This window comes from Chiloscyllium plagiosum, unplaced genomic scaffold (assembly GCF_037043375.1).
Source record: "Chiloscyllium plagiosum isolate Xiang-an unplaced genomic scaffold, Cpla_swu_hap1 HiC_scaffold_10, whole genome shotgun sequence".
Taxonomy (NCBI): domain Eukaryota; kingdom Metazoa; phylum Chordata; class Chondrichthyes; order Orectolobiformes; family Hemiscylliidae; genus Chiloscyllium; species Chiloscyllium plagiosum.
The window spans coordinates 86,410,854-86,438,627 of record NW_028270148.1 but is presented as its reverse complement, the minus strand read 5'-3'; the positions used below and the strand labels follow the sequence as shown (position 1 = coordinate 86,438,627).

Below are 27,774 nucleotides of genomic sequence, written 5' to 3'. Positions count from 1 at the left end.
AACAGGAAGACAGCTAACGATCTGCATCCATGAACACCAACTAGCCACGAAACGAAATGACCAGCTATCCTTAGTAGCCACACACGCAGATGACAAGCAACATGAATTCGACTGGGACAACACTACTATTATCGGACAAGCCAAACAGAGAACAGCCAGGGAATTCCTAGAGGCATGGCACTCATCCACAGATTCAATCAATAAGCACATCGACCTGGACCCAATATACTGACCACTGCAACGGACAGCTGGAACTGACAACCGGAAGCGGCAGATTCAAACCACTACAAATGCCGGAGGAAAGATCACAGAAGTGCTTCACAGGAGGCTCCTAAGCACTGAGGATGTCACCTAGACAGGGGACGAAATGTCTGCAACACAAATTCCCAGCTTGGCGAACAGAACCACAACAACGAGCACCCGAGCTACAAATTTTCTCACAAACCTTGAATTGAATAGGTCCTTAAACATCTACTATTGCTCATCTGCTGTCTTACCATTTAGCCTTCCTGCCCAATCTACTCAGGCCAAATCTGTCCTCATGCCTTTATAATTTCCTTTATTTAATTCCAGAACACTACTGAAGGACTCCAATTCCTCACCCCAAACTGAATTTTGAATTCTATCATACTATGGTCACTACTCCCGAGAGGATACTTAGCTATGATGTCATCAATTAATCTCTCCTCATTACGCAACCTGCTCCCTGGATGGTTCCAAAACATATTGCTCCAAGAAACAATACATACAATAAAAAGGAAGAAATATCAAGCAATCTCCCAGACATTGATCGCCCTTTACTCACCGTCACCTCCTTACACTCTCTATGGCCATCTATGACAGCCCATAAAACTGAATGCTGTCTACCTATCTCCCATGGTTCCTCATGTCTCTACGTTAACTTAACACATACCACTATCCACACGTCTTCCCCTTTCACTTACCATGACAACCCATTGGGTATTCACAATTACTCATGAACATAGGAGAAAAACATAGGGCCTACACTCTATTGAGGTAAGCACTGTCATTCCTAAAGACACATTCTTGCACTTCTTGAAACTTTATGACGCTTGTTGATGCTTGTGAAGTGTTAACAAATTATCTGGTTCCAAGGGGTTTATGCATCATTTACACACAATCTTCTCCATAGGTAACAGTCCCAAACAGCACCTGACTCCCTATAAATATTTACCTGTTTCCCTTTCCAAAATTGGTCTGAGACCCTATCTACAGGGGTACCTCAGCTCTCTAAAGGGGGACACTAGCTAGTCAAAAGAAACCACACAAAGAACAGACCTTTTACTTGGCCTAGTCTTCACACCCCAGGTTGCAGTCACAAGGAATGCCAGAATCTGATTTTTGTGTAGGCAGTTTGTCATTTAATTGTCCATCGCGCTCTGGGAACCAGACATGCTTGAAATACAATTCATCCCATTAGACATGCTGTGTTTGAGGGCAGGACTTAGGTTCTCAACTTCTTCCAGTAACTGAAATATTCTCTAATGTGGCAAAAATTGAGGCCTTTATTTTGATGGAAAAGAACACCGAGATCTCTCTCCTGTTTATTCTGTAAAGGTAATTGTGATTCTGCCAGAATTCTCAATACAGTATTCAAGATTAATCTAAATGTCCATTTCTAACCATTCCCTGAAAGATTTTCGTCTGAATTAATTTCTGTGAAATATGCTGCTACTTTTTAGTGCCCACCAGGGGTCTACTTTATCATGTTTAATCATGATCAGGTCGTCACTGGTTAATAATTGCACTCAAATTCCCCAAGCCTTTTGCCCAAATCTGAAAGTCTGTCTCTCTTTAGTTTTGCTTCTTAAGTAAAGAGATAATAAAACTTTAAGAAACAGAGTTGGAAAGACATTGGTGCATTGTGAGCAGTGAATACAGTAGACTTAATTGAAAGAGGTTGTGGGCCTTGTCAACCATTAAACTCTTAATGGTAATCCCTTAAATTTTATGAATGACTCTTTCCCACTGACCAGGTTGATACCCAATGACCAGGAAGCTGCTCTTTTTTAAAAAAATGCTTTAAAATGCACTGTGATGTAGAAGTTCCGGTGTTGGACTAGGGTGGACAAAGTTACAAATGACACAACATCAGGTTATAGTCCAATAGGTTTATTTGGAAGCACTAGTTTTCAGAGTGCTGCCCTACATCAGGTAACCTGGTGTTTGTGTCATTTTTAACTTTAAAATGCACCAACTGCCATTTTGTCCTTGAATCCCATGATCTCAATATTAACCCCACCATAAAGGGCACCAGTTATCAGGGCACCTGACTGAGATCATTTATTTTGGATTGATTCCTACTTAAGTTAAAATGATTGATTATGGTTTAATTCCCACTGGAGTTTTCCTTACACAATAAAGATAACTGTTTTATTAGGTATGGTGTATGATTCTAGGCCAAGGGTTGGCTTTACAGCACTATATCAATGATGGGATGCAACTGGGGACATGGTGAAATGCTCAATTCATTCGAAATTGCCCACAAAAGCAATCCTCAAAGAAAGAAACTAGAGGCAGTGTTCATCCCATGTTGTTATTAGTGATTCGATGGTGAAATGGAGAATGTGAACGCCAGAGGCTTGGGACTGAGTCAGAACAGCAGCAACAGGCTGGAGAGGGTGAAGTTAAAACAAGTTGCAGTAATAGGCTAGAAATTCATATTGGGAAGTAGCACAAAATGGGTGTTGGATTTGTTGGCCTGTTAAACACCAGCTATTCAATTCCATTATTATCAATCCTTCCATGAAAATGAATGACAATTATCTACGCACTTGGTTTTGTTTATGTGGAGTTATTATTTTACCCTACAGTTTAGGGACCTGGGATCACTCTTATGAAGGGTATAGGTTGCATGAGAAAAAGTTTTGCTTTTCCTGGACAATAATGCATCTTTTTTGTGATGAATGTTGTTTCACTGAATTCCCTCAAGCAAAGGTTAGTGATGCTAAACATCTACAATTGTCTTAGATTCTCCAGAACTTGCAATACACAAAAAAAACTCACAGGAGCACTGAAAAAATGTATAATATTTTTAAACATACAAACACTTTTATTTATTAGTTCCAACAGTTTAACCAATGGGATCCAAGACAGTTTGACTCAGTGTGATAATTGCAGGTTTCATATAGTGAAAGCACCAAGAAAATTGCCAATTAGAATTTCTGCACTGGACCTGTTTCAGGTTGGAGTAGTGATCTCCTTCAATCAGAGTTGGGCAATACTATAATATAACCATTGAGTAGACTGGTCTCTTAGTCTAGTTTTAATCACCTAAGGGATTAGAGAGGACATTTTCAGACTGTTTTCCTCAATCACCTTGCAGTTTTGCTCTCCCTTAGGATATTCCATGACATTATAAAGTTCATAGAACTTTGCTTGCATGTAATTGTAAATTATTTTTTCCCTGATAAACTCATAGTGATGATACCACAAACATTTATTTCTAGTGAACTGGAAATCTTGATGATGATGCTAGAATGATAATCCTAAGGCCCAGGTTCAATTAAGATGCTTAGGCCCAAACCTTATCTTGGCCACTCGATTGGAACTTTAATTAATAAAGTCTGGATTTGAAACAAACCCCACTAATGGTGACCACGAAACCATCCTTAATGGCTGTAACAACCCAACTGGTTCACTAATGCTCTTTAGCAATGGAAATTGACTGGTATCACCTGTTCTGACCAACATATGACTTGAGACCTACAAAACTATTGAGCTGACCATTCGGTTCAAGGACATTGTTGATGGGCAACAAATATGTCAGTGAAACGTACCTCCCGTGAGAGCTGAAGAAAAAAATCTATGGATACAATTTTCCTCTCCCTGGAGGTAGTAAGAAAAGGAAGTAATCAGGCATTAGCATCCTGAAAGATACTCACCCCCTTTTAGCCACCTCACTAAGTTATTTGTGGGCAAGAAGGTCCATTGGAGACTTTATTGACTCATTCAGGCAATTGAAGCCCTTCAGTAGTCAATAAAGGTTACTTAAGGGCCTCAACATTTCACCTCCGTGATTACCTGCCTGCTTGGCAAGAGAGAAAAGTCATTGCTTTCCTGACTAGTGCGATCCACCTGCCATGTTGGGGAGGGACCACCAATTGTCCCAGTCTGGGGTAATTGCAGGCATGGACATTGGGAAAAAGGGGTAGCTTTTGATAGCCTCTGAATGCCAGCCATGTGACCTCCATCTTGTGAAAAGCAAGAAATCTAGTTTCTCGCTGTTGGATCACCTGTAGAATTAGCCTTGATCCATGATCTGTAGGAACTAAAAGCTGCAGTTCTCTAATTGTCTAGCAGCTTCTGATGGAGTGGGATACTAATGTTGAAATCTGAAAAAGGCCAAGTAGTTTTGTTGGTCAGCCCTTGACAAGCTGATTGGTGTGTTAAATGATTAGCTTCCTAGGCAGCGAAGGCAGTGATTAGCCAACACTTAACATACCTGGCCCCAGGATTCTAGCAAGGATTCCCAATCTCACTGCTGCCAGAAAACAGTACTGGGCTCATTTATGTTTTCCATTGTTTAATATCCTCCCCACATCAATGCCACATTGATACTTGTATAAAGGTCCCTTTAGTCTGATATTGGGCATGAACTATGCAACTCTATGAATGAAGGGCAGTGACAGTGAAGAAAGGGGAAAGAAAGGGTGTTGGAATGAAAGGAAGGTCTGGATTGTTTTAGATTGATGTTGCTGCTTTAAATCCCCTGTATAAAATTATTTAAAAGCTGCAAAATTTACTAGAACCTTTATTTTCTTCCTCCTTAGCTTTTATTTTGGAATGCAAGTCAGGCAATGGTGTCGACTACAGAGGAACCATAACAAAAACCGCTTCTGGAAGAACCTGTCAAAGATGGGACAGCAACATACCACACAGACCAAAGTTAGTTTTAATCTTCTTCATTAAAATGTTCAACTTATCACAGGGTAAAGGACAAACAACATTGTAAAATATAACAAATGAAGTCAATGGCAAATATACTTCAATGTTCTTTTCTCTAATTTGTTTACTTTATGGACATACAGATTGTCCACCATTTGTTATACTTAATCTATTTTCTCACAATGTATAAAATGTTAAAAAAAAGGTATTAAATCAAACCACAGCCAGTTGATTATATTTTTAAAAAATGCTTGGAGAAACAGGAGGGGCTAAGATTGTTCCCCTTACAGCAAAGAAGATTATCAGAAAATTTAATAGCACTGTTTAAAAATACAGGGCAAAAATTATTCCACTCTAAATTGGAAAGCATGCAAAAAAGATTTACGAGAATTTTGCCAAGATTAGCAGGCCAGGATTATAGGAAAAGGTCGGCCAGGATAGGACTTTATTCCTTGAAACATAGGAGAATGAAAGGTGACTTTATTGAGGCGTATTAAATCTTGAGGGGCATAAAAAGGATGAATGATATTCTCAGGTATGGGGATTTAAAAACTAGAGGACATAGATTTAAGGTGAGAGGGGAAAGATTTAAGAAAGACCTGAGGTGCAACTTCTTCATAGAGAGAGTAGTGCGTATAATTGAATTGAATTGAGTATATTGTCATGTGTACCGAGGCACAGTGAAAAGCTTTGTCTGTGAATTTGTCTAATCACAGAATTAAATAGCATACATAAGTAAATAATAGGTAAACAGTGGCAAAACCAAAAACACAGGTACAGGCGAAGGTTAAAAGTTAGTTAGTCCATTCAGTATTCTAACAACAGTAGGGTAGAAACTGTTTTGAAACCGGCTGGTGCGTATGTTCAGGCTTCTGTACCTTCTCCCTGATGGTAGAGGTCGTAGAAAAACATTGCCAGGGTGAAAAGGAACTTTGAGAATGCTGGCGGCCTTTCCTTGACAGTGGGCCTGGTAGATGGATTCTATACTGAATGGACTGCCAGAGAAAATGGCAACATATAAAAAACATTTGGGTAGGTACATGGATGGGAAAGGTTGGAGGGATATGGACCAAATGCAGGCAATTGGAACTAGCTGAATGGGCACCATGGTCAGCATAGACCACTCTGGGCTGAAGGCCTGTTTCTATGCTGTATTATTCTATGACTCTGTGACTCTGTGACTGGAGGATCAGTTGTCACAGGACAAAGATTCAAAACGATTGGCAAAAGAGCCAGAAAAATGGTAAGGAGAAATGTTTTTATGCAGTTGTTGCTATAATCTAGAATGCTGTATGAAAAAGGATGAAGTACAAAAAGACTTGGAAATTCTAGTCCAAGATTCTCTCAAGGTAACCTTGCAGGTTGAGTCAGTAGTTAGGAAGGCAAATGCAATGATGACATTTATTTTGAGAGGACTTGAATATAAAAGCAGGGGTGTACTTCTGAGGCTCTATAAAGCTCTGGTCAGACACATTTGGAGTATTGTGTACAGTTTTGGGCCCCATATCTCAGGAGGGATGTACTGGCTCTGGTTCAGTGGAGGTTCACGAGAGTGGTCCCAGGAATGAAAAGCTTAACATACAAGGAATGTTTGAGGACCCTGGATTTATACTTGCTGGACTTTAGAAGGATGAGGGGAGATCTAAATGAAACTTACAGAATACTGAATGGCCTGCACAGAGTAGAAGTTGGGAAGATGTTTCCATTGGCAGGAGAGACTAGGACAGAAGGGTAAACAGAAGACCTTTTAAAATGGAGCTGGGGAAAAAATCTTCAGCCAGGGAGTGGTGAATTTATGGAGGCCAGGTCATTGGGTATATTTAAGACTGAGATAGATAGGTTCTTGAGTATCAAGGGGATCAAGGGTTATGGGAAGAAAGCGGGAGAACGGGGTTGAGAAACTTATCAGCCCTGATTGAATGGCAGAGCAGACTCGATGGGCTGAATGGCCTAATTTCTGCTCCTATGTCTTATGGCTTTATGATGTCAGTGATCACTTCAACAATCACTTTCAAATAGGAAGTGGATAACTCATTCAAAGGGCCTGACAAAGGAACAACTATGCTGTACATTTTCTGACATCCCAGTAAAAATAGTTAGCCCCCTAACAGATGGCAAGAAATGTAGAATTCACAAACAGTTAAGCTTGAGCGAACATTGAAACTAAAGTATTTATGGAAGAAAAACACAGAATAAATTTCCTGTCAGTTACTGTACATAGGAAAGACTTGTATATCACGCTCCAGGATATCAGCGTGTTGTGACATGTTACAGGCAATTCAGAATTTTTGAAATCTAGTCATGATTATAATCCAGGAAAGACATCAATCGACTTGAGCTCAACAGGTTCCCACAAACAGCAATGACTAAACCATAAGTTTTAGGTCATGGGGATATGTTGGGACTAGGGAAATGGGGCTAGGGGAGGAAACAATTCTCCTCATCTCCAACTCAAATGGGAGACTCATTATTTCAAAATTGTAACATAAACCAAGTTTGTCTCACCCTGACAAATGCATTCAGAATCACATATGTTTCAATAAGATTGCCTCTCATTCTTTTAAACTTTAAATGGATACAGACCCAACTTATAGAGCCATTGTGCTTTACAGCAAGGAAAGAGACCTTTCAGCCCATCATATTCATGCCAATTATCAGCCATCTATCTATTCTAGTCCCATTTCCCAACACATGGGCTGTTGCATTGAATGCTATAGTGTTTTAAGCACTCAGCTAATTTCTGAAATGTTGTGATGGTTCCTTCCTCCACCTTCCTCTCAGGCAGTGGGTTCCAGAAAACCATCACCCTCTGGGTGAAAATATTCCTCCTTAAAATCCCTTTAAATCTGCTGCACGTTTGCTTAAATCTAGACCCTGTAGTTATTGACTCCTCCCTATCTACCAATCCTCGCCCCTCAGAACTTTTCACACCTCAATTAGGTTCCCCATCAACCTTCTCTGCTGTAAGGAAAACAACCTGAGTCTATCTAGTCGATCTTCAAAGCTAAATTGTTCCAACCCAAGCAACATCTTGGTGAATTTCTTCTGCACCCACCTTAGTTTCTTCCTACGTTTTAGCCCCTTCATGATTTTGAATGCCTCAGTCAAGAGGCCTTCTCTTCTCAAGGAGTATAGATCTGACATCTCCAGTCTATTTTCATAAAGGAAGTTACTCATTCTTTGAACAATTCTCATAAATCTTTAATTCACCTCTCCAATGTCTTTGTATCTGACCTAAAATGTGAAGCCCAGAACTATATGCAATACTCCAGCTAAGGGTGAATTTTGTCTCCTGTAAGCTCAACATTAACTTCCTTGCCCTTGTATATCCCCTATTTCTAAAGCCAATATGTGTTACAAACTGCTCTCTCAACCTATGCAGATATACGCCCATGAAGCTAAACCTGAATTTTCTTTTGAATTATGCCCTTTACTTTCCATTGTCACTCCATGTTTATCCTAACAGATAGGATTACTTCACATTCCACATGAAAGTCATCTGTTAACTGTCCATTCATTCCAGTAATGTGCCTATGCTGTTTTGAAGTTTTATGCTATCCTCATCATAGTTCACAATTGCTTCCAAGTTTTCTATCATCTGCAAATTTTGAAATTGTGCCCTGTGACCAAGCTCTGGGTCAATATTACAGATCAGGAAAAGCATGGATCCGCCATTAACCCCTGGGAAACTACATTACAAACTTTCCTCCAGGCCAAAAGACATCCATTAACCATAATTATGTGCTTCCTGTTACTCAGCTAATTCAGAATCCATGTAGCTACTGATCCTTCACTCCATGAGCTGTAACTTTGTTCACAAGTCTGTTGTGTGGCCTTGTATTAAATGCCTTTTGGAGGTCTATGTACATCACATCAACAGCATTACTCCATCAATTTTCCCTGTTACCTTTTCAATACCTTCAGTAAATTATTTAAATATGATTTTTCATTAGGAATTCCATGCTAGCTTTCTTTAGTAAATCCACATTGTCTGTGCACCTATTCATTTTGTCTCAGGCATTGTTTCTAGAACTTCCACAACCAAAGTTAAACTGAACTCTTACTTTATGTCATAACCTTTGATATGACACTTTATCAAATGTTTTCTGGAAATCACAGATTCCCCATTATCCACATTGCTTGTTACTTCCACAAAGAACTTTAATAAATTTGTTAAATATGATTTCCCTCTAATGAAACCAAGTTGATTCTGAAAGATTGCATTGATCTTTTCTAAGTAATAGCCACCTTAATTATAGATTGCAGGAATTTCAAAATATGACAGATGCTAAACTAATTGGCCTGTGATTTCTTGCTTTCTGTCTCCCTCCTTTCTTTGTTATTTTGTAATCTGATAGGATGTTTCTTAGCAAATAGATCTGCTATCTCACCAGCTACTTATTTAAGGACACTGCTGTTGTGGTTCTGTTCGCCGAGCTGGAAGTTTTTGTTGCAAACGTTTCGTCCCCTGTCTAGGTGACATCCTCAGTGCTTGGGAGCCTCCTGTGAAGCGCTTCTGTGGTGTTTCCTCCGGCATTTATAGTGGCTTGTCCCTGCCGCTTCCGGTTGTCAGTTTCAGCTGTCCGCTGTAGTGGCCAGTATATTGGGTCCAGGTCTATGTGTTTGTTGATGGAGTTTGTGGATGAGTGCCATGCTTCTAGGAATTCCCTGGCTGTTCTTTGTTTCGCTTGCCCTATAATGGTAGTGTTGTCCCAGTCAAATTCATGTTGCTTGTCGTCTGCGTGTGTGGCTACTAGGGATAGCTGGTCGTGTCGTTTCGTGGCTAGTTGATGTTCGTGGATGCGGATCGTTAGCTGTCTTCCTGTTTGTCCTATATAGTGTTTTGTGCATTCCTGCATGGGATTTTGTACACTACATTAGTTTTGCTCATGCTGGGTATCGGGTCCTTCGTTTTGGTGAGTTGTTGTCTGAGAGTGGCTGTTGGTTTGTGAGCTGTTATAAGTCCTAGTGGTCGCAGTAGTCTGGCTGTCATTTCAGAGATGTTCTTGATGTATGGTAGTGTGGCTAGTCCTTTGGGTTGCGGCATATCCTCGTTCTGTTGTCTTTCCCTTAGGCATCTGTTGATGAAATTGAGAGGATATCCGTTTTTGGCGAATATCTTGTACAGGTGTTCCTCTTCCTCTTTTTGCAGTTCTGGTGTGCTGCAGTGTGTTGTGGCCCTTTTGAATAGTGTCTTGATGCAACTTCGGTTGTGTGTATTGGGGTGGTTGCTTTCATAGTTCAGGACTTGGTCTGTGTGTGTGGCTTTCCTGTGTACCTTAGTGGTGAATTCTCCGTTTGGTGTTCTCAGTACCCTCACGTCTAGGAATGGGAGTTGGTTGTCCTTTTCTTCCTCTCTAGTGAATTGGATTCCTGTGAGTGTGGAGTTGATGATCTGGTGTGTATTCTCTATTTCTGTGTTTTTTGATTACAAAGGTGTCATCAACGTATCTGACCCAGAGTTTGGGTTGAATTTGTGGTAAGATTGTTTGTTCTAACCTTTGCATTACTGCTTCTGCTATGAGTCCCGAGATCGGTGAGCCCATGGGTGTTCCGTTGATTTGTTCGTATATCTGGTTGTTGAATGTGAAGTGTGTTGTGAGGCACAAGTCCAGTAGTTTAAGTATGCCGTCTTTGTTGATGGGTTCAACGTCCTGTTGTCTGTTATGTCTGTTCAGCAGGTTGGCTATTGTTTCTCTGGCTAGGGCTTTGTCAATAGAGGTGAACAGTGCCGTTACGTCGAATGAGACCATGGTTTCTTCCTTGTCTATGTGTATATTTCTGATGATGTCCAAGAATTCCTGTGTTGATTGTATAGAGTGTCTGGATCCGCTGATCAAGTGTTTCAGTTTCTGCTGTAGTTCTTTAGCCAGTTTGTGTGATGGTGTCCCTGGTAGTGATACTATGGGTCTGAGTGGGATGTCTGGTTTGTGCACTTTAGGTAGTCCATAGAATCTGGGGGTGTTGTTGCTTTCAGGTTTCATTCTTTGCAGGTCCGACCTGGTTATCTGTCTGTTTTTTGTAGGTTCCTCAGTGTGTTGTTTATCCTATTGGTGAGCTGTGGGGTGGGGTCAAACTCCCTCTTTTGGTAGGTGTTGGTATCTGCAAGTAGTTGTTGTGCTTTTTGGATGTACTCTGCTTTGTCCAGGATGACCGTCATTCTGCCTTTGTCTGCTGGTAGTATGATTATGTTCTTATCGTTTCTTAGTGATTTTAGTGCTTCCCTCTCCTTGGTGTTGAGGTTATGTGTTTGTCTTTTCCTTGTTTTCAGGGGTACGATGCTTTGTCTCACTGTTTGTTGTGTCTCTTCTGTCAGTCCATTGTTCCTGAGTGTACATTCTAGTGCTGCTAGGAAGTCTGCTGTCTTGGCGTCCCTGTGGTTGTAGTTGAGTCCCTTGGCCAGTATTGTTCTTTCCGTGTCTGTGAGCTGTCTGTGGGAGACAGGGGACGAAACGTTTGCAACAAAAACTTCCAGCTTGGCGAACAGAACCACAGCAACGAGCACCCGAGCTACAAATCTTCTCACAAACTTTGAATATTTAAGGACACTAATTTGAGGTCCAGCAGGATAGAGTTGTAGAGTCTTAGAGATGTATAGACTCTTCTTGTCTATGCTGACCAGATATCCTAAATTAATCTGGTCCCATTTACCAGCATGTGGCCCACATTCCACTAAACCCTTCCTATTCATATACCCATTCAGTTGCCTATTAAATGTTGTAATTTCTCAGCCTCCACCACTTCCTTTGGCAGTTCATTCCATACATGAAATACCCTCCGCGTGAAAATGTTGCCCTTAGGTCCCTTTTAAATCTTTCCCCTTTCACTGGCTTAGAGTTTTGGGGTCCTTCATCCTGGTAAGAGACCTTGACAATTCACCCTATCCCTGCCCGTCATGATTTTATAACTTCTATAAGGTCACCCCTCTGGTGCTCCAGAGAAAGTAGCCCCAGCCTATTTGATTTGATTTGATTTTTTGTTGTAACATGTACATAAGTAGAGTGAAAGGTTTTGTTTTGCATGCAGCACAGACAGATCATAACATGCAAGTACATGCAGATCATATGTTGAGTGAACAGAGTGAGGCACACAAAGTTACAACAGTACAAAAGCAAGATCATTATTACATTTGAAATTTGAGAGGTCCATCCAGCAGTCTAATAACAATGGAGAAGAATCTGCTCTTGAATCTGTTGTATCTTCTACATGACGAAAAGTTTGGAAGCGATTATAACTGGGATGGGAGGGGTCTTTGATAATGTTGGCTGCCTCTCTGCGGCAAAAAGAAGTGTAGATGGAGTCAATGGATGGGGAGTTGGCTTGCATGATAGCCTGGGCTGTGTTCACAACTGAAGTTTCTTATTGAAGTCTCTCCTGGGCAGAGCAATTGCCAAACCAGGTCATGATGCATCCAGATATAATGCTTTCTGAGGTGATTCTATAAAAGTCAGTGAAAGTCCTCATGGCAATGCTGAATTTTCTTCGCCTCCTGAGGAAGATGAGGCATTGTTGTACTTCTTGATCGTCTCATCTATGTGGGTGGTCCAGGACACATTGTTAGTTATCATCACTCTTAGGAGCTTGACATTTTCAACTTCTCCATCCTAGCTCCATTGATGTGGATAAGAACGTGTCATCCTTTACTTACCAAAGTTGATGATCAACTGCTTAGCTGTGCTGACATTGAGAGCTTGTTATCTTTGCACCACGCCACCAAACATTCTATTGCTTTCCTCTATTCTGTCTCATCATTGTTTGATATCCAGCCTAGAATGGTGGTGTCATCAGTAAACTTGTAAATGGAGTATTCAGCCTCTCCCGATAGCTCAAACTCTGCAACCCTGGCAACATCCTGTCCTGCCCTGATTTACTCTACCAAAATGCAGCGCCTCACATTTATTTAAATTATACTCCATCTACCACTCCTCAGCCCATTAACACATCTGATCAAGGTCCCGTTGCACTCTGAGGTAACCTTCTTCACTATCCACTATACCACCAATTTTGGTATCATCTACACAAACATGTAAACTTTAAGTGACAATAATTTCCTCAGTAACCTTCCCATGGTAATTGTAATTTGCTTTAATTTCCCATTCTTTAACCTCCTTATTTACAATTATTTCTAGGATGTTATTCATATCTTCTACTATGAAGGCTGATGCAAAATGTCTGTTCAATTCATCCACCATTTCCTTATAATCTATTATTAATTCCCCAGACTAAATCTGTAGAAGACCATCATTGATGTAACTTACATTTTTCATTTTTAAATACTCAAATAAACTTTTATTATCTGTGTTATGTTTCCAGCTAGCTTTTTATTGTACTTCAATTTGTACATCATCAGTCTTTCAGTTATTCTTTGCTGTTTTTTACTCTTGGCTGATCTTCTCACATGCTACTAGTCTTCATGGAATTGTGCATCTTCTTTTTCAATTGATACAATCCTTAACTCCCTTAGTCAGCAATTGTTGGGGGAGACATGTAAAAGTGGAGTTTTGAGTCTTGTGTCTATCAACACAAGTCCATCTTTATTCAGAGCTCTTTACCAGTGCAGCATGGGAGAGTTTCCATTGAACATTCTGCCTGTCTCAGCCAAGAACAGCATTTTTATACATTCTGCGTAAAGGAATTACATGCAACCTTGATGTCATTGTTCGCCACATTCCCCCTAATTTACACATCCAATCCTGTAAACATATGATTAATGATAGACAACACTAGGGATAGCCCTGGGTCCTCCCATGATCTCATGATGTTTACTTGACACCTTTATCACCTGTCCTTGAGTTCTTATAATACATTTTATTCAATCACATTCCAAAACTGACAGTCATTACCTTCCCAGACATTTACCAGCTACATCACATTAATTGCCAAAAAAACTAGAGACTTGCTTATCACAGGACATGGTTGAAGAGCTTCAGGGCAGAGGAAATGACCTGGGAGTTGCAGTGGGAGAGGGACTCCCTGAGATTCTTGTAGAGAGAGGAGGAAAGCTTCTTCAAGGCAGGCATCCTTGCAAGAGGATTCGCAGTAGGGTTAAAATCAACGAGGTAAAAACAATGACTGCAGATGCTGGAAACCAGATTCTGGATTAGTGGTGCTGGAAGAGCACAACAGTTCAGGCAGCAACCGAGGAGCAGTAAAATCGACAGGCAAAACCCTTCATCAGGAATAGAGGCAGAGAGCCTGAAGGGTGGAGAGACAAGCTAGAGGAGGGTGGGGGTGGAGAGAAAGTAGCATAGAGTATAATAGGTGAGTGGGGGAGGGGATGAAGTTGATAGGTCAGGGAGGAGGGTGGAATGGATAGGTGGAAAAGAAGATAGGCAGGTAGGAAAAGTCATGGGGACAGTGCTGAGCTGGAAGTTTGGAACTAGGGTGAGGTGGGGGAAGGGAAAATGAGGAAACTGTTGAAGTCCACATTGATACCCTGGGGTTGAAGTGTTCCGAGGCAGAAGATGAGGCATTCTTCCTCCAGGCGTCTGGTGGTGACGGAGCGGCGGTGAAGGAGGCCCAGGACCTCCATGTCCTCAGCAGAGTGGGAGGGGGAGTTGAAATGTTGGGCCACAGGGCGGCGTGCTTGATTGGTGCGGGTGACCCCGAGATGTTCTCTAAAGCGCTCTGCTAGGAGGCGTCCAGTCTCCCCAATGTAGAGGAGACCGCATCGGGAGCAACGGATACAATAATTGATATTGGTGGATGTGCAGGTAAAACTTTGATGGATGTGGAAGGCTCCTTTAGGGCCTTGGATGGAGGTGAGGGAGGAGGTGCGGGTGCAGGTTTTGCAATTTCTGCAGTGGCAGGGGAAGGTGCCAGGATGGGAGGGTGGGTTGTAGGGGGGCGTGGACCTGACCAGGTAGTCACGGAGGGAACGGTCTTTGCGGAAGGCGGAAAGGGGTGGGGAGGGAAATATATGCCTGGTGGTGGGGTCTTTTTGGAGGTAGCGGACATGTCGGCAGATGATTTGGTTTATGCGAAGATTGGTAGGGTGGAAGGTGAGCATCAGGGGCGTTCTGTCCTTGTTACGGTTGGAGGGGTGGGGTCTGAGGGCGGAGGTGCGGGATGTGGACGAGATGCGTTGGAGGGCATCTTTAACCACGTGGGAAGGGAAATTGTGGTCTCTAAAGAAAGAGGCCATTTGGTGTGTTCTGTGGTGGAACTGGTCCTCCTGGGAGGTGGAGGCGGAGGAATTGGGAATACGGATGGCATTTTTGCAAGAGGTAGGGTGGGAAGAGGTGTAATCCAGGTAGCTGTGAGTCGGTGGGTTTGTAAAAAATGTCAGTGTCAAGTCGGTCGTCATTAATGGAGATGGAGAGGTCCAGGAAGGGGAGGGAGGTATCAGAGATGGTCCAGGTAAATTTAAGGTCAGGGTGGAATGTGTTGGTGAAGTTGATGAATTGCTCACCCTCCTCGCGGCAGCACGAGGTGGCGCCAATGCAGTCATCAATGTAGCGGAGGAAGAGGTGGAGAGTGGTGCCGGTGTAATTACAGAAGATCGCCTGTTCTACGTAGCCAACTAAAAGACAGGCATAGCTGGGGCCCATACGTGTGCCCATGGCTACCCCTTTGGTCTGGAGGAAGTGGGAGGATTCGAAGGAGAAATTGTTAAGGGTGAGGATCAGTTCAGCCAAACGAATGAGAGTGTCAGTGGAAGGATACTGTTGGGGACGTCGGGAGAGGAAAAAACGGAGGGCTTGGAGGTCCTGGTCATGGCGGATGGAGGTGTAGAGGGATTGGATATCCATGGTGCAGATGAGGCATTGGGGGTTGGGGAAAGGGAAGTCTTGGAGGAGGTGGAGGGCGTGGGTGGTGTCTCGAATGTATGTGGGGAGTTCCTGGACTCGGGGGGATAGGACAGTGTCGAGGTAGGTAGAGATGAGTTCAGTGGGGCAGGAGCATGCTGAGACAATGGATCGGCCAGGGTGGTCAGGCTTGTGGATTTTGGGAAGGAGGTAGAACCGGGCAGTGCGGGGTTCCCGGACTATGAGGTTGGAAGCTGTGGATGGGAGATCTCCTGAGGTGATGAGGTTCTGTATGGTCTGGGAGATGATGGTTTGGTGATGAGGGTTGGGGTCATGGTCGAGGGGGCGGTAGGAAGAGGTGTCCTCGAGTTGGCGTTTGGCTTCAGCGGTGTAGAGATCAGTGCGCCAGATTACCACTGCACCCCCTTTATCTGCTGGCTTGATGGTGAGCTCGGGATTGGAGCAGAGGGATTGGAAGGCTGCGTGTTGTGAGGGTGAGAGGTTGGAGTGGGGGAGGGAGGTAGATGGATTGAGGCGGTTAATGTCCTGGTGGCAGTTGGAAATGAAGAGATCGAGGGCAGGTAATAGGCCAGCATGGGGTGTCCAGGTGGATGCAGTGTGTTGGAGGTGGGCGAAGGGGTCCTCGGAAGGTGGGCCGGAATCCTGATTGTGAAAGTAAGCTCAGAGGTGGAGGCAGTGGAAGAAGTGTTCGAGGTCATGGCGTGTATTAAATTCTTTGATGCGTGGATGGAGGGGGATGAAGGTGAGTCCTTTGCTGAGGACTGATCATTCGTCCTCAGTGAGGGGAAGGCCTGGAGAGATGGTGAAAACTCGGCAGGGCTGTGAGCAGGGACCTGGTGTGGGTGTGGAGCTGGAAGTCGGGGCGGAGCCGGTAACTGGAGTAGGTGTGATGGTGGGGGGAATGGGGGTGGAGTCATGAGCAGGGGTGGTGTTCCCCTCAGGGTTCTGGGGGGGGGGGAGATGGTGACAGTGGGATCTATGGGGGGGCGTGTCAGCAGAATGCAGGTGAGTGACGTTGGTGGGGGCGGAAGTGGTGGCAGACACGGCAGTAGGGGTGGCGGAAGTCATTGAGTGTGTGAGATCAGCGATGATGTGAGAGGCAGAAGTGATGTCACATGTGATGCATGAGGAATTGTGAGGGGCGGAAGTGGCTGTGGGAGTAGCCATGCTGGGGGCGGAAGTGACATCATCAATCAGCATGGGGGTGGCAGCTGCACCAGCCGCATGGCTAATGGCATCCGAGCAGTTCCAAAGGCCGGAGGAATCTTCTGGAATGTTTGAGGAGCGCTGGTTATGGAGGTAGGTAGATAAAAGTTTGTTGTACTTACAGTTTTTGATGTTTGAGATGGAGTTGAAATACCGTTTGTTGAAAGTATGAATTCTCCTGAGGATGTAGTACAGAGTGGGCCCTTTGCAATTCTGAGAGAGTGTGGCTCTCAGCTGAGGCAGGGCTGACTGTAGAGAGGTTAGGTGCCGGCGCATTGCTGCAAGCGTGGAGTGGAGGATCTTGAAGGAGAACTGTTGCTGGTGTTTTTGAATCTGTATTGACTTTTTCCAAATTTCTGCTACACAATTTACATTCCCTACTAAGCGCATTATAAGAGACATAAAAGGATCTAATTTCTACCAATTGTTATAAAATTTGTAATTTCATTTCCAATATTCAATTTTACTGTTATTAATGGTATTATGATACTTTGACGAAGCTGACAAATTGGGGAGCAGCTTCTCTCTCTTTCTTGACTTTGGAAGAGCAAACAAACACAGGCTCTTTGTCTTGTAGCTCCAGTTAGAACTTCTACTATTTACATTCTGTAAGTTGGTTTTAAAGAGAAGTTTGACTGGATGATTGAATCTTAATTCTTACTGTCTCTGTCCTATATACATCTCATAATATTGCTCCTGACTTAATAAGACAGCATCTATTTGAATTCCATTGATGTGTGAAATGCAATCACTTGCACGGCTTTACCAAGTCATTAATATAAACTTATTTGGATTCTAAAGGTACAACAGGACATGGCCTCATCCCCACCCTTATGTTATAATTTGTCTCTGTCATTCTCCCCTTAATTTTTAGATGCATGTATTTGCTCAAATTGCCTACATCTATACTTAGGCTGTTTGCTAAACTGTGAAGCTGCAATAGTTTATTTTCAAGAAGTCACACTGACCATGTTTTACAACCTCTTTATATCCATCTACCTTGCTAACTGTCTCTGGTGCTCTCTTAGAGATAATCTGCTTCACCATTTGTCACTTCATCTTCCTACTAATGAAGTGGACCTGTCTTTACGGCCTAAGGTTGACTGCTCATAGGAATTAGCTTGTAGGTTGCATTTTTCATTTACAATTACCTAAAAAATTCAGAATACCAGGAGATCAGACTTTTCCTTCTACAATTTTATGAAATAACAAATTTGGGATTGTGGTTAGTGTCCAGGTGTCACTTATTTGGGTTTTTTAAGGATATTCCTGACCACAAATGCTTCTGTGTTTAGAGCAGTTGTGCCAACAGAAATCTAATTAAATTCTCCTGTCTTGTCCCACCAGGACCCTATTATGATTGCCTTGAGATCTTTCATTATCTTATCTGGTGACTTTATATAGAGGCCACAATTCTGGTTGTGTAAGTCTGCTAAAGGCAGCTACCAATCTTGTTTTGGCCATCTTGTGTCAGCTATTGGCAGCCATTTTATGTCATCTTTAGATGTAGGCAGCTGCAACATAAGCTGTCTTTCCCCTAGAGCCTTTCTTTCTTATTGGAATAATCTTTGATTGTTCTGAAACTCCTTACATGTCTTCCACCGTAGTCAGACTGACCAACTCCTTAACCTAATTTTGTGATTCACTTTATCTAGCTTTATCTTCATCCTCTCAGAAATGCCTCACTTATTTAATGTAAAACACTAGTATTTGGCCCACTTTTCTCCCATTCAATCTGAATGAAGGGATGTTTAAATGGTAACTGTCTCCTAAGTTTCTCCAGTTCATTTTCAGTCTGAAAGGAACAGAGCTATTTCTTAGTAAGCACACCTGCTTAAAAGTCAAATTCTGATATGCAGCACTCATGATCCTCCAGGAATCCCAAATGATAGAATTCCCTGATGGATTTTGACTCTCAATTATAAGGGTTTAATTCCAACTCCCCAATACAGGTTGGTTAAGATCATACCAGAGATTAAAATGCATGAAATCTGAAACAGAAAGTGAGCTAATTTCAAACCCCTCCACTTCTGGTTTAGGGATGGGACAAGGGCAAGTTATCTGATCCACCGGTGGGAAGCCAGTTGGTCATTTAAATGTTATGACAACAGTACCTGCCTTCACTTCATTCTGAACTCATTTTGCCGACATACCAGACCATGAGAGGTGAGAAAGGCAAAATCCACAAAGTATGTATTTCTGCAAACTTCTTGTGGCTCTCAAGGAAATGGAGTGCATCTTCTAGTCACAAAAATCTATCCAACATATAACTGCTCCCAGGATTTCTACCTGCTTACTCCCTACTACCTATCTCTCCAAAACCTGCTACTATCATCCTCCCACTTAACCACCATCTACTTTCCAAAAGATTAGATTCTGCTCCCTGCCCTTGTCCACCAGCAGACCTCCATGACTCAGAGTTGCCCCACATTTCAGTTTTACACCAGGTTTCAGATTCACAGCTTTGTCCCCACCCTGTAATCATTAATCTCCCTTACTCTCCCATGACATCTAATTGCTCTCCGAAACTGCCAATCAAATGACTTGTTTATGCATATTCTGTTTAGAAAATGGGACTTTGTGCTTCAATTCTACAGGATACTTAGAAAACAAAGTTTATGGGGTCTCCTGGACTCAGAACAGCCCCCATTTCACTGAAAAAAAAAATGGCCTGTAGACATAATCCGGGCGAAGGGGTCTGATAGCAAGTCACTTTAGCCCATCAGATCCTCTAAAGTCAACTCCTAATTGGAAATACTGATGAATCTAAATACTTGATGAAGTACTGTCAAAGTAGTGAAAAATCGAAAGCTGATGGGGTGGAATTATGCTGCATAATGTCAGGGTGAGGGTGTTTGGTGCTGTCAATGTCAACAGGTTAACACCTCCAAATCAATACGAATATAGTGGAATTAATTAATTTTATAAGAACATTTTATGCCCCAATATTGAGAAGAGTCAGCTTTATTTCAGTGGTAGCACTGTTTCCTCTGACTAAGAAGATTGTGGATTCAACCACCCCAGTTGATCCTCAGGAAATATTGGACCATTAAGAGGTTCTACCTTTCCTAAAAGATTTAAAATCAAGGTTCTATTTCCCCATTTCACCTACAGGTCATTCTGCTTTTATGCGCATTTTGTTAACACAAATTCGCTGTAACGCGATTGACGAATTGGGGGCACTATTTCTGAAGGGCAAACTTTTAAAACTTGTGTTGGCTGTAACGTAAATGCATCGCCAACACTTACAGAGCAGTTTCTAAAGAGTGATGTTCTTATAACACAGGGTTGCAAAAGAACGCAACCAGCACGTTATAGAAGATGTCAAAGCAAAAGATCTAATTATACTATTTGAACAAAAGAAGTATTTCTCTAGTCTGCTCGATGTTTATCTCTTACCCAAAAGCTAAAGTAGACTATCTGGGCTTTTACTAAATTGCTGTTACAGGAGCTAACTGTATGCAAATTGGTGTCATATTTTCCTCATTAGAGTCATGACTACGATTCAAAAATTACTTGCTGGATTAAAGCACTTTAACACAAATTGAGTAAGTGAAAGCTACTATGTAAATGTACAAGTTATTTCTTGTTTTTTGTTCAAATTTTGCTCCAATTCTCCATGCCAAACACAGATTGTCTTCAACTGAATTATTTTTCTTAAGGTGACTTTGTTGATAATGAATAAACTTCTTCTTTTAACAGTTACACCCCAGAGACTAGCCCGTATTCTGACCTGAAAGAAAACTACTGTAGAAATCCTGACAACGATAGCACAGGGCCCTGGTGCTACACTCAAGATGTGAAAAAACGCTGGGAATACTGTCAGATAAAAAATTGCAAAGGTATTGTCATGTGGAGCATAATAGTTGAATTAATATCTGAATGTTCAGCCATGACAAAAGGAACAACAGATAGCAAACTGGCTTCACAACAGAAGACAAAGAATAGGGTTGAGGATGCTCAGATTAGTGGGAGGCTGGAACCAATATTCTACATGCATTAGTTGTCCATTCAAAAATTGAAGAAACACTTCTAAATTTGCAGCTGACAGCGAGTTGCAAATGGTAAAGTCTAATTAAGAATTTTTAAAATTTATTCATTTGTGAGATGTGGCCATTGATGACTGGCCAACATTTATTGCCTGCCCTTAGTTGCCCCTTGAGAAAGTGGTGGTGAGCTTACCTTCTTGAACCCACTGCAGTCCATCTGCTATGGGTTGACCCACAATGTCAATAGGGAGGGAATTCCAGGATTTTTATCTCAGAAGTGGGACTGTAGAGTCAAGTGTTTTCCTGATGTTGGAATCTTGTTTCCACCTGGGCATCGCCTGCCCATGCTGTTTTCACAATGCTAGAAAGAATCACCATGTCCACTGCCATTGACTGCTTTCATCATGTTACTGATGATTGAGAGTGGACTGATGGGGTAGTAAGTGGGCAGTTGGATTTGTCCTGCTTTTTACGTACAGAGCATATCATTGGAAAGTTTTCACATTTTTGTGTGGATAGCAGTATTGTAACTGTACTGGAACAACTTAGTAGGGGCCAGGTGTATCCAGCACTTTCAGTTCCTCTCCTCAATCCCAAGCTCCTCCATATACCTTTGACCCTCCATAACCACTTATTACCCCATTGGCTTCACATTTCCCGCTTGTATAATCCAAATACTCTATGTTTACTCTCCTAATATTTACCTTGGACAGAATCAGTGACCCTATAATATTACTGGGAAATCTGTTAGATACTCATGAAACTGTCAACATAAAGAAGTCTTAACATAGTTATGAATAAAGATAGGACAGGGCCATGGGTTAAGGTGCTAAACTGGAGAAGGGTCAATTGTGGGGCCGATAGACAGGATCGATTTGGTAAATCTGTTTGAAGAAAAAGGAACGACTGGCAAATGTGAGGCTTTTAAAAGTTTGATATCAAGAGCCTAGGGACAGTATGTCAAGGGCTGACAAGCGCTATTGAGGCTCTGGTTAGGAAAAAGAAGAAGGCATACATTGGGTTTAAGCTATTGGCTCAAATGAATCCCTAGATGACTATAAAATGTGTATGAGGAAAATCACGAGCAAAAAGAGGGTAGAGATGGATCTGGCAGATAAGGTTAAAGATAAGCCCAAGAGATTCTATAGTTTTATTAAGAGTAAAAAGGGAGAGAATAGGTCTCTTTAAAGATCAACTTGGCCGTCTAATGAGGGAGATTTTGAATGAATATTTCTCCTCAGTGTTTACTGAAGAGAGAGTCATGGATGCTAAGGAAATAAGGGAAACAAGTGCGGATGATTTGGACCACATACATATTACCAGAGAGGAGGTGTTTGCAGCCTTAAAGCACATAAGGTGGATGAATCACCCAGGCCTGATCAAGTCCATCCTCATATGTTGTGGAAAAGTAGGAAAGAAATGGCAGAGGCCCTGCAGAGATTTCTGCTTCACCTTTAGCCACTAGTGAAGTTCTCGAATACTGGAAGATGGCTAATGTTGTTCCATTATTTAAGAAATGTAGCAAAGACAAGCAGGGAACTACAGGGCAGTGAGCCTAACATCAATGGTAGGCAAGTTGTTGGAAAGGATACTGAGGAACAGGGTCAACTAACATTTGGATAGTCAAGGTCTGATTAGGGATAGTCAGCATGGATTTATGTGTGGGAAGTCATGTATGACAAATCGTTTAGAGTTTTTCAAAGAGGTAATCAAGAGGATAGATGAGGGTAGGGCAGTGGATGCTGTTTATATGGACTTTAGTACGGCATTTGATAAGGTTTTGCACAGCAGGCTAGTCATAACGGTTAGGTCGCATGGGACTCATGGAGAGCTAGCTAATTGGATTCAAAATTAGCTTGATGTTAGGAAGGAGAAGGTGATGATTGAAGGCTTTTTCTTGGACTGGAGGCCCGGGACTAGTGGTGAGCCACAGGGGTCGGTGCTGTGACCTTTGTTATTCATTATTTACATAAATGATCTGGATATGAATGTACAAGGCGTGATTAGGAAGTTTGCAGAAGATACAAAATTAGAAGGTACCATTGATAGCGAAGGGGGTTATCAAAAATTACGAAGGTCCTTGATCAGATGGGGAAGTGGGCTGAGGATTGGAAAATGCAATTCAATACAGGCAAGTGTAAGGTGTTGCACTTTGGAAAGTCAAACTAAGGTAGGACTCATACACTGAACGGTAATATCCTGAGGAGTGTTGTGGAACAGAGGGACCTAGGAGTACAAATGCATAGTTCTTTGAAAGCGGTGTCACAGGTAGACAGGATGGTGAAAAAGGCATTTAGCATGCTGGCCTTCATCGGTCGAGACATTGGGTAGAGGAGTTGGGATGCTATGTTACAGTTGTATAAGTCGTTGGTGAGGCTGCACTTGGAGTATTGTGCATAGTTTTGGTCACCCTGTTATGGGAAAGACATGGTTAAACTAGAAAGAGTGTAAAGAAGATTTACAAGGATGTTGCCAGGACTGGTAGGCCTGAGTTATAGGGAAAAGTTGGCCAGGATAAGACTTTATTCCTTGGAATGTAGGTGAATGAGGGGAGACCTTATTGAGGTGTATTAACTTATAAGGGGCATAGATAGGATGAATGCATATTCCCAGGGATGGGGAATTAAAAATTAGAAAGCATAGGTATAAGGTGAGAGGGGAAAGATTTAAGAAGGATCTGAGGGGCAACTTCTTCATGCAGGGAGTGGTGCGTATAAGGAATGGGCTGCCAAAGAAAATGGTTGAGGCAAGTGCAATAGCAACATTTTAAAAAACATTCGGATGGGTACATGGATAGGAAGGGTTTGGAGGGATATGGACCAAATGCAGGCAGTTGGAACTAGCTGCGTAGGCATCATGGTCAGCATGGACCAGTTTGGACTGAAAAGCCTATTTCCATGTTGTATTACTCTATGATTCTATGACTCTAAAAAGCCATTCAAAATCCTCTTCAAAACTATTGATCCTATTAAATCTGTCAATTAAATAAACATCAGTTCAAATTCCATTTAATAAAACCTAATCTTCTTAGCTACTCAGAAAATTATCAATATAAAACCAACCATTCAACAAATGTCTTCAATAGGGCTCAATTCAAATAATCACTCATAAAACTGTAACTCAAAGCAAAACTCACCATTCCCTTGACAGACATTTCAACATTCTAAGCTGGGCTGAATCATTTAATGAGGGTATGGAACCCAGCCAAGTTTATATAATGGGGTATCATTACACAACCTGGTCAACAAAGCCTCCAGACCAAACACATTAAGCCGTTTTGAAGTAATAGAGCAGATGATTACTTGTACCCAGTTATGCCTGTCTCTTTGTAGGCGGGATGACACATTCTTTATTCCAGTCCTACTCAGGGCCCCCACCCACAACACTTTCTCCAGTACATCAGTGATATCAGTTGTGCTGCCATCCCCCCCCCCCCCCATTCAAAATTGGAAAAATTAATAAATTTTGCTTCCAATTTCCACTTTGCCCTTGCCTTTATCAGGTCTGTCTCTGACTTATTAATCCCTTCCTTGACATCTCTGTTTCCATTTCTGAGGAAGGGCTGGCTACTGATATCCATTACAAACCCACTGACTGCCACAGTTACCTCAAATATACAACCTTGTGCTTTGCTTCCTGTAAGGACTCCATCCCATTCTCCAAGTTTCTCTGTCTCATTTGCATCTGTTGTGATGCCACCTTCCATAGGGGGGGCCTTAGAAGTGTCTACCTTACTCCTCAAATGATGATTACAACAACTGTGGTTGATACGGTTTTTAGTTGTGTTTGACCCATCTCCCATACTTCTGTCCTCACCCTTTCCCTTCCCTTGCACAACAATGATAGGGTCCCCATTTATCACACAGCAGCCTCCGCATCCAAAGAATCAGAAGCTGCTATTTCGGTGAACTCCAGCCATGACCAGACGCACATTCCCCTCCCTCCATTGTCCGATTTCCACAAGGATTATTCCCTTTCAGACACCCTGGTCTACTCCTCCTCCACTCCCAACACCTCCCCACACTCCCGTGGCCCCTTCCTTTGCTTATGTAAAAGGTATAACATCTGCCCATTTACCTCCTCCTTCCTTATTATCTAAGACCCTAGACATACCTCCCAGCTGAAACAGCCTAGTGTATTCGCTGTTCACTATGTGGTCTCATCGACATTGGGGAAATGAAACACAGATTGGCGACGCTTTGCAGAATAGCCTCTGACCCCAAGTTTTCAGTTGCCGATCACTTCAACACATCACCATGTCCCCATGACAACATTTCTACAGCAGGCCTGCTGCAGTGTTTCAGTGATCCCCAGTGCAAGCTTGAAGAACAACAACATCTCATTTTTGGCTTGGGGACCTTGCAGCCTCTAGAGGTCAACATTGGGTTCAGTAACTTCAGAGCCATATTTTGTCCTTCCATGTTTTTTAACCACCCCACACCTGGTCCTGTCATGACATGGGTTGCTTTCAGCACAGCCAACCCATTCTCTCCAAGACTCAGCTCTCATTATAACTTATGCAGCTTCTCCTCAGTCCTGGTCTACTATTAATCATCTCCTCATTTGTCTACTCCTTTCATATCTCTCTCTTTGGGCTCCATCGCCATCTATCTGCTCACTTCTACTCCAACACACCTTGTCAACTTTGTCTTCAGCCCCACAGATGCTACCAAACCTGCTGAGTTTCACCAGCAACTTCTGTTTTTTTTGTGTGCTCACCTGTACTGTTGCTTCAAAATGCTGAACAAAGAACTGAATTGTCACTCAAAGAAAAAATCAAATCACAGCAGAAGATTGACACATTAGAATTATAATCGCAAAACTCTTAAATGTAGAAGAGTATATTTTCCACTGGATAAAGTTCTTTAATGTATCCAAACACTTTCTATATAGTGGTCTATTTAAAGCTTTATTAAACTTATCATTTCTAAGCAAATTTCTATAACGTATTAATGATTAAAAACATAGTTAACCTATCATGCATCATTACATAATGACAAGTGGAATTGTCATTACCTTTTGAACTTAACTGTCTTAACTGACTCCAGACAACTCCTCTGAGATACCATGAACCATGTCTCCTGTCAAATGGGCCAAATTCCATGGCAACAGCAGATGCATGTGGCAATGGGGAAGGCAAGGATACGATTGCTGCAAGTGGATTCAAAACTGACACCTTATCCAAGGGTTATAAGAATCCCACATGACTGGAATAGAGGTGGAAATATATAGGAATCAGGTTCCTCCCTATGTTTTAATTCTGTCCGCCTTACTTCTAAGATGCAAGGATGCATGACTATATACGATTCTATTTAATGATATTGATCCCATGTTCCTACTCAGGAATGGTGCTGGCAGGGAGGCAAGTCAGAGGCTGGTCTCCTACACTGTAGCACTTCCTCTGACAGGTGGAAGCAGGGAAGTAACCTGATCACATTTTTCACCAGGATGCTCAATATTGAGAGGAATATTTCTGATCAATTTGAATTGATGAAGTGCAACACTCCTAAATACTAACTTGCAACAATGTGGAATAGATTTAAACTACAATGACAGCGTGCCATTTCCATGAGTGACGCTTGACAGTCCTTGACACCAGCAAGTCAGAACTGGATTTTTTAAATGGACGTTACCTCATGAAAAATCAGTTGTAAACCTTCTGTCATCCATTTGTATATGTCAACATGCATGGCTCTGCCACTTGATCTTGATATGTCTATAAAATAGTGACTTCTGTTTATAGTTATGGTTAAATTTAAGTTTAGGGTTAGTTAAACAAAACAAGAGGACAATATTTTAAAATTAGAATTTGGCCATTTTGGGATAATGTCAAGTTACACAATAGGGTGGCGGACATTTGGAATTTTCGTTTGCCAACAAGCTGTGGATCCTGGGTTAATTGAGATATTCAAAACTGAGATTAACATATTGTGTTAGGTGTCTGATGTGGGGCTCACTGAGGCTAAAGGGCCCACATTTTCCTATGTTTCTACAAGACTATATCCCTTTAAGCATCTCTATTGATTCATACCTTTGTTTCAGTGAAAATCAGTCAACTCTATAATACAATCAGAAAGGCACTATGTTATGTAGTTGAAAGGTTACTAAGAACTTTGGACAGATCTCTCCCAAGGTAGAATTTGGAGATTTTGTTTACTAGTAATGGCATTTCATTATTAAACAAATAAATGGTTCTCAATATTTTGCTGCACACTTGTATAACGCTGCTCCTTGGCTGCAGAATAGTAGTGTCATCTGCTAATTGACATTTTGATTACAGAGGAGTGCATGTTCTGCAGTGGTGAGAATTATCGTGGCAAAATTTCCCAAACAGAGGATGGTGTCACATGTCAGCGCTGGGATTTACAAACACCTCACCGTCATGAATACACCCCAACCACGTAAGTAAGACAATGAGGCATAATCCAAAATCTGTACTTTACTCTCTTGATTTTGATTACTCAGTATCGTCACTTGGAGTAAAGCTCCTGACCTCACTCTGAACAAAACACATAGATATTTGCTAAATATGAAGTCTGGACCTTAATAATTAATTAAACTTTAATAATTTGTGTTATGTTCCAATACAGGCTGCTAATATTTAAAGGGAAACTTATTTTTAATTAATGGAGCCATGACATGAGATTCCACATTTTGAAATAAAAATCAAACTTGTAGTATATAAAAGTCCTAATCAAATCAAGGACAATAAGTGATGCTTTAAAATTTATTCTACTACCTATTTTCCATTTTACAAGATCTTTAAGGTTTGTTCACTTTCCCTGGACTAACACAAAAAATGTGTCACCATTCTGCATAAATCACTGATCTCTTCAATTTTCTAGATATTCGAGAAAGTGCAAGTTTTCATGGGGCTTCTTCTAACAGCTGTTAACTAAGTG

At 41.8% G+C, this 27,774-nt stretch overlaps 1 protein-coding gene across 1 annotated transcript in view; it reads left to right on the top strand.

The window, feature by feature from the left end:
- LOC122552973 (plasminogen-like) overlaps window positions 1–27,774 on the top strand; it is a 123,671-nt gene that overhangs the window by 20,247 nt on the left and 75,650 nt on the right. Inside the window, exons 2-4 of the mRNA XM_043696296.2 lie at window positions 4,794–4,908; window positions 20,586–20,725; window positions 27,153–27,273. Coding sequence (XP_043552231.2) covers window positions 4,794–4,908; window positions 20,586–20,725; window positions 27,153–27,273 — 376 coding nt within the window. The remainder of the gene's footprint in view (window positions 1–4,793; window positions 4,909–20,585; window positions 20,726–27,152; window positions 27,274–27,774) is intronic.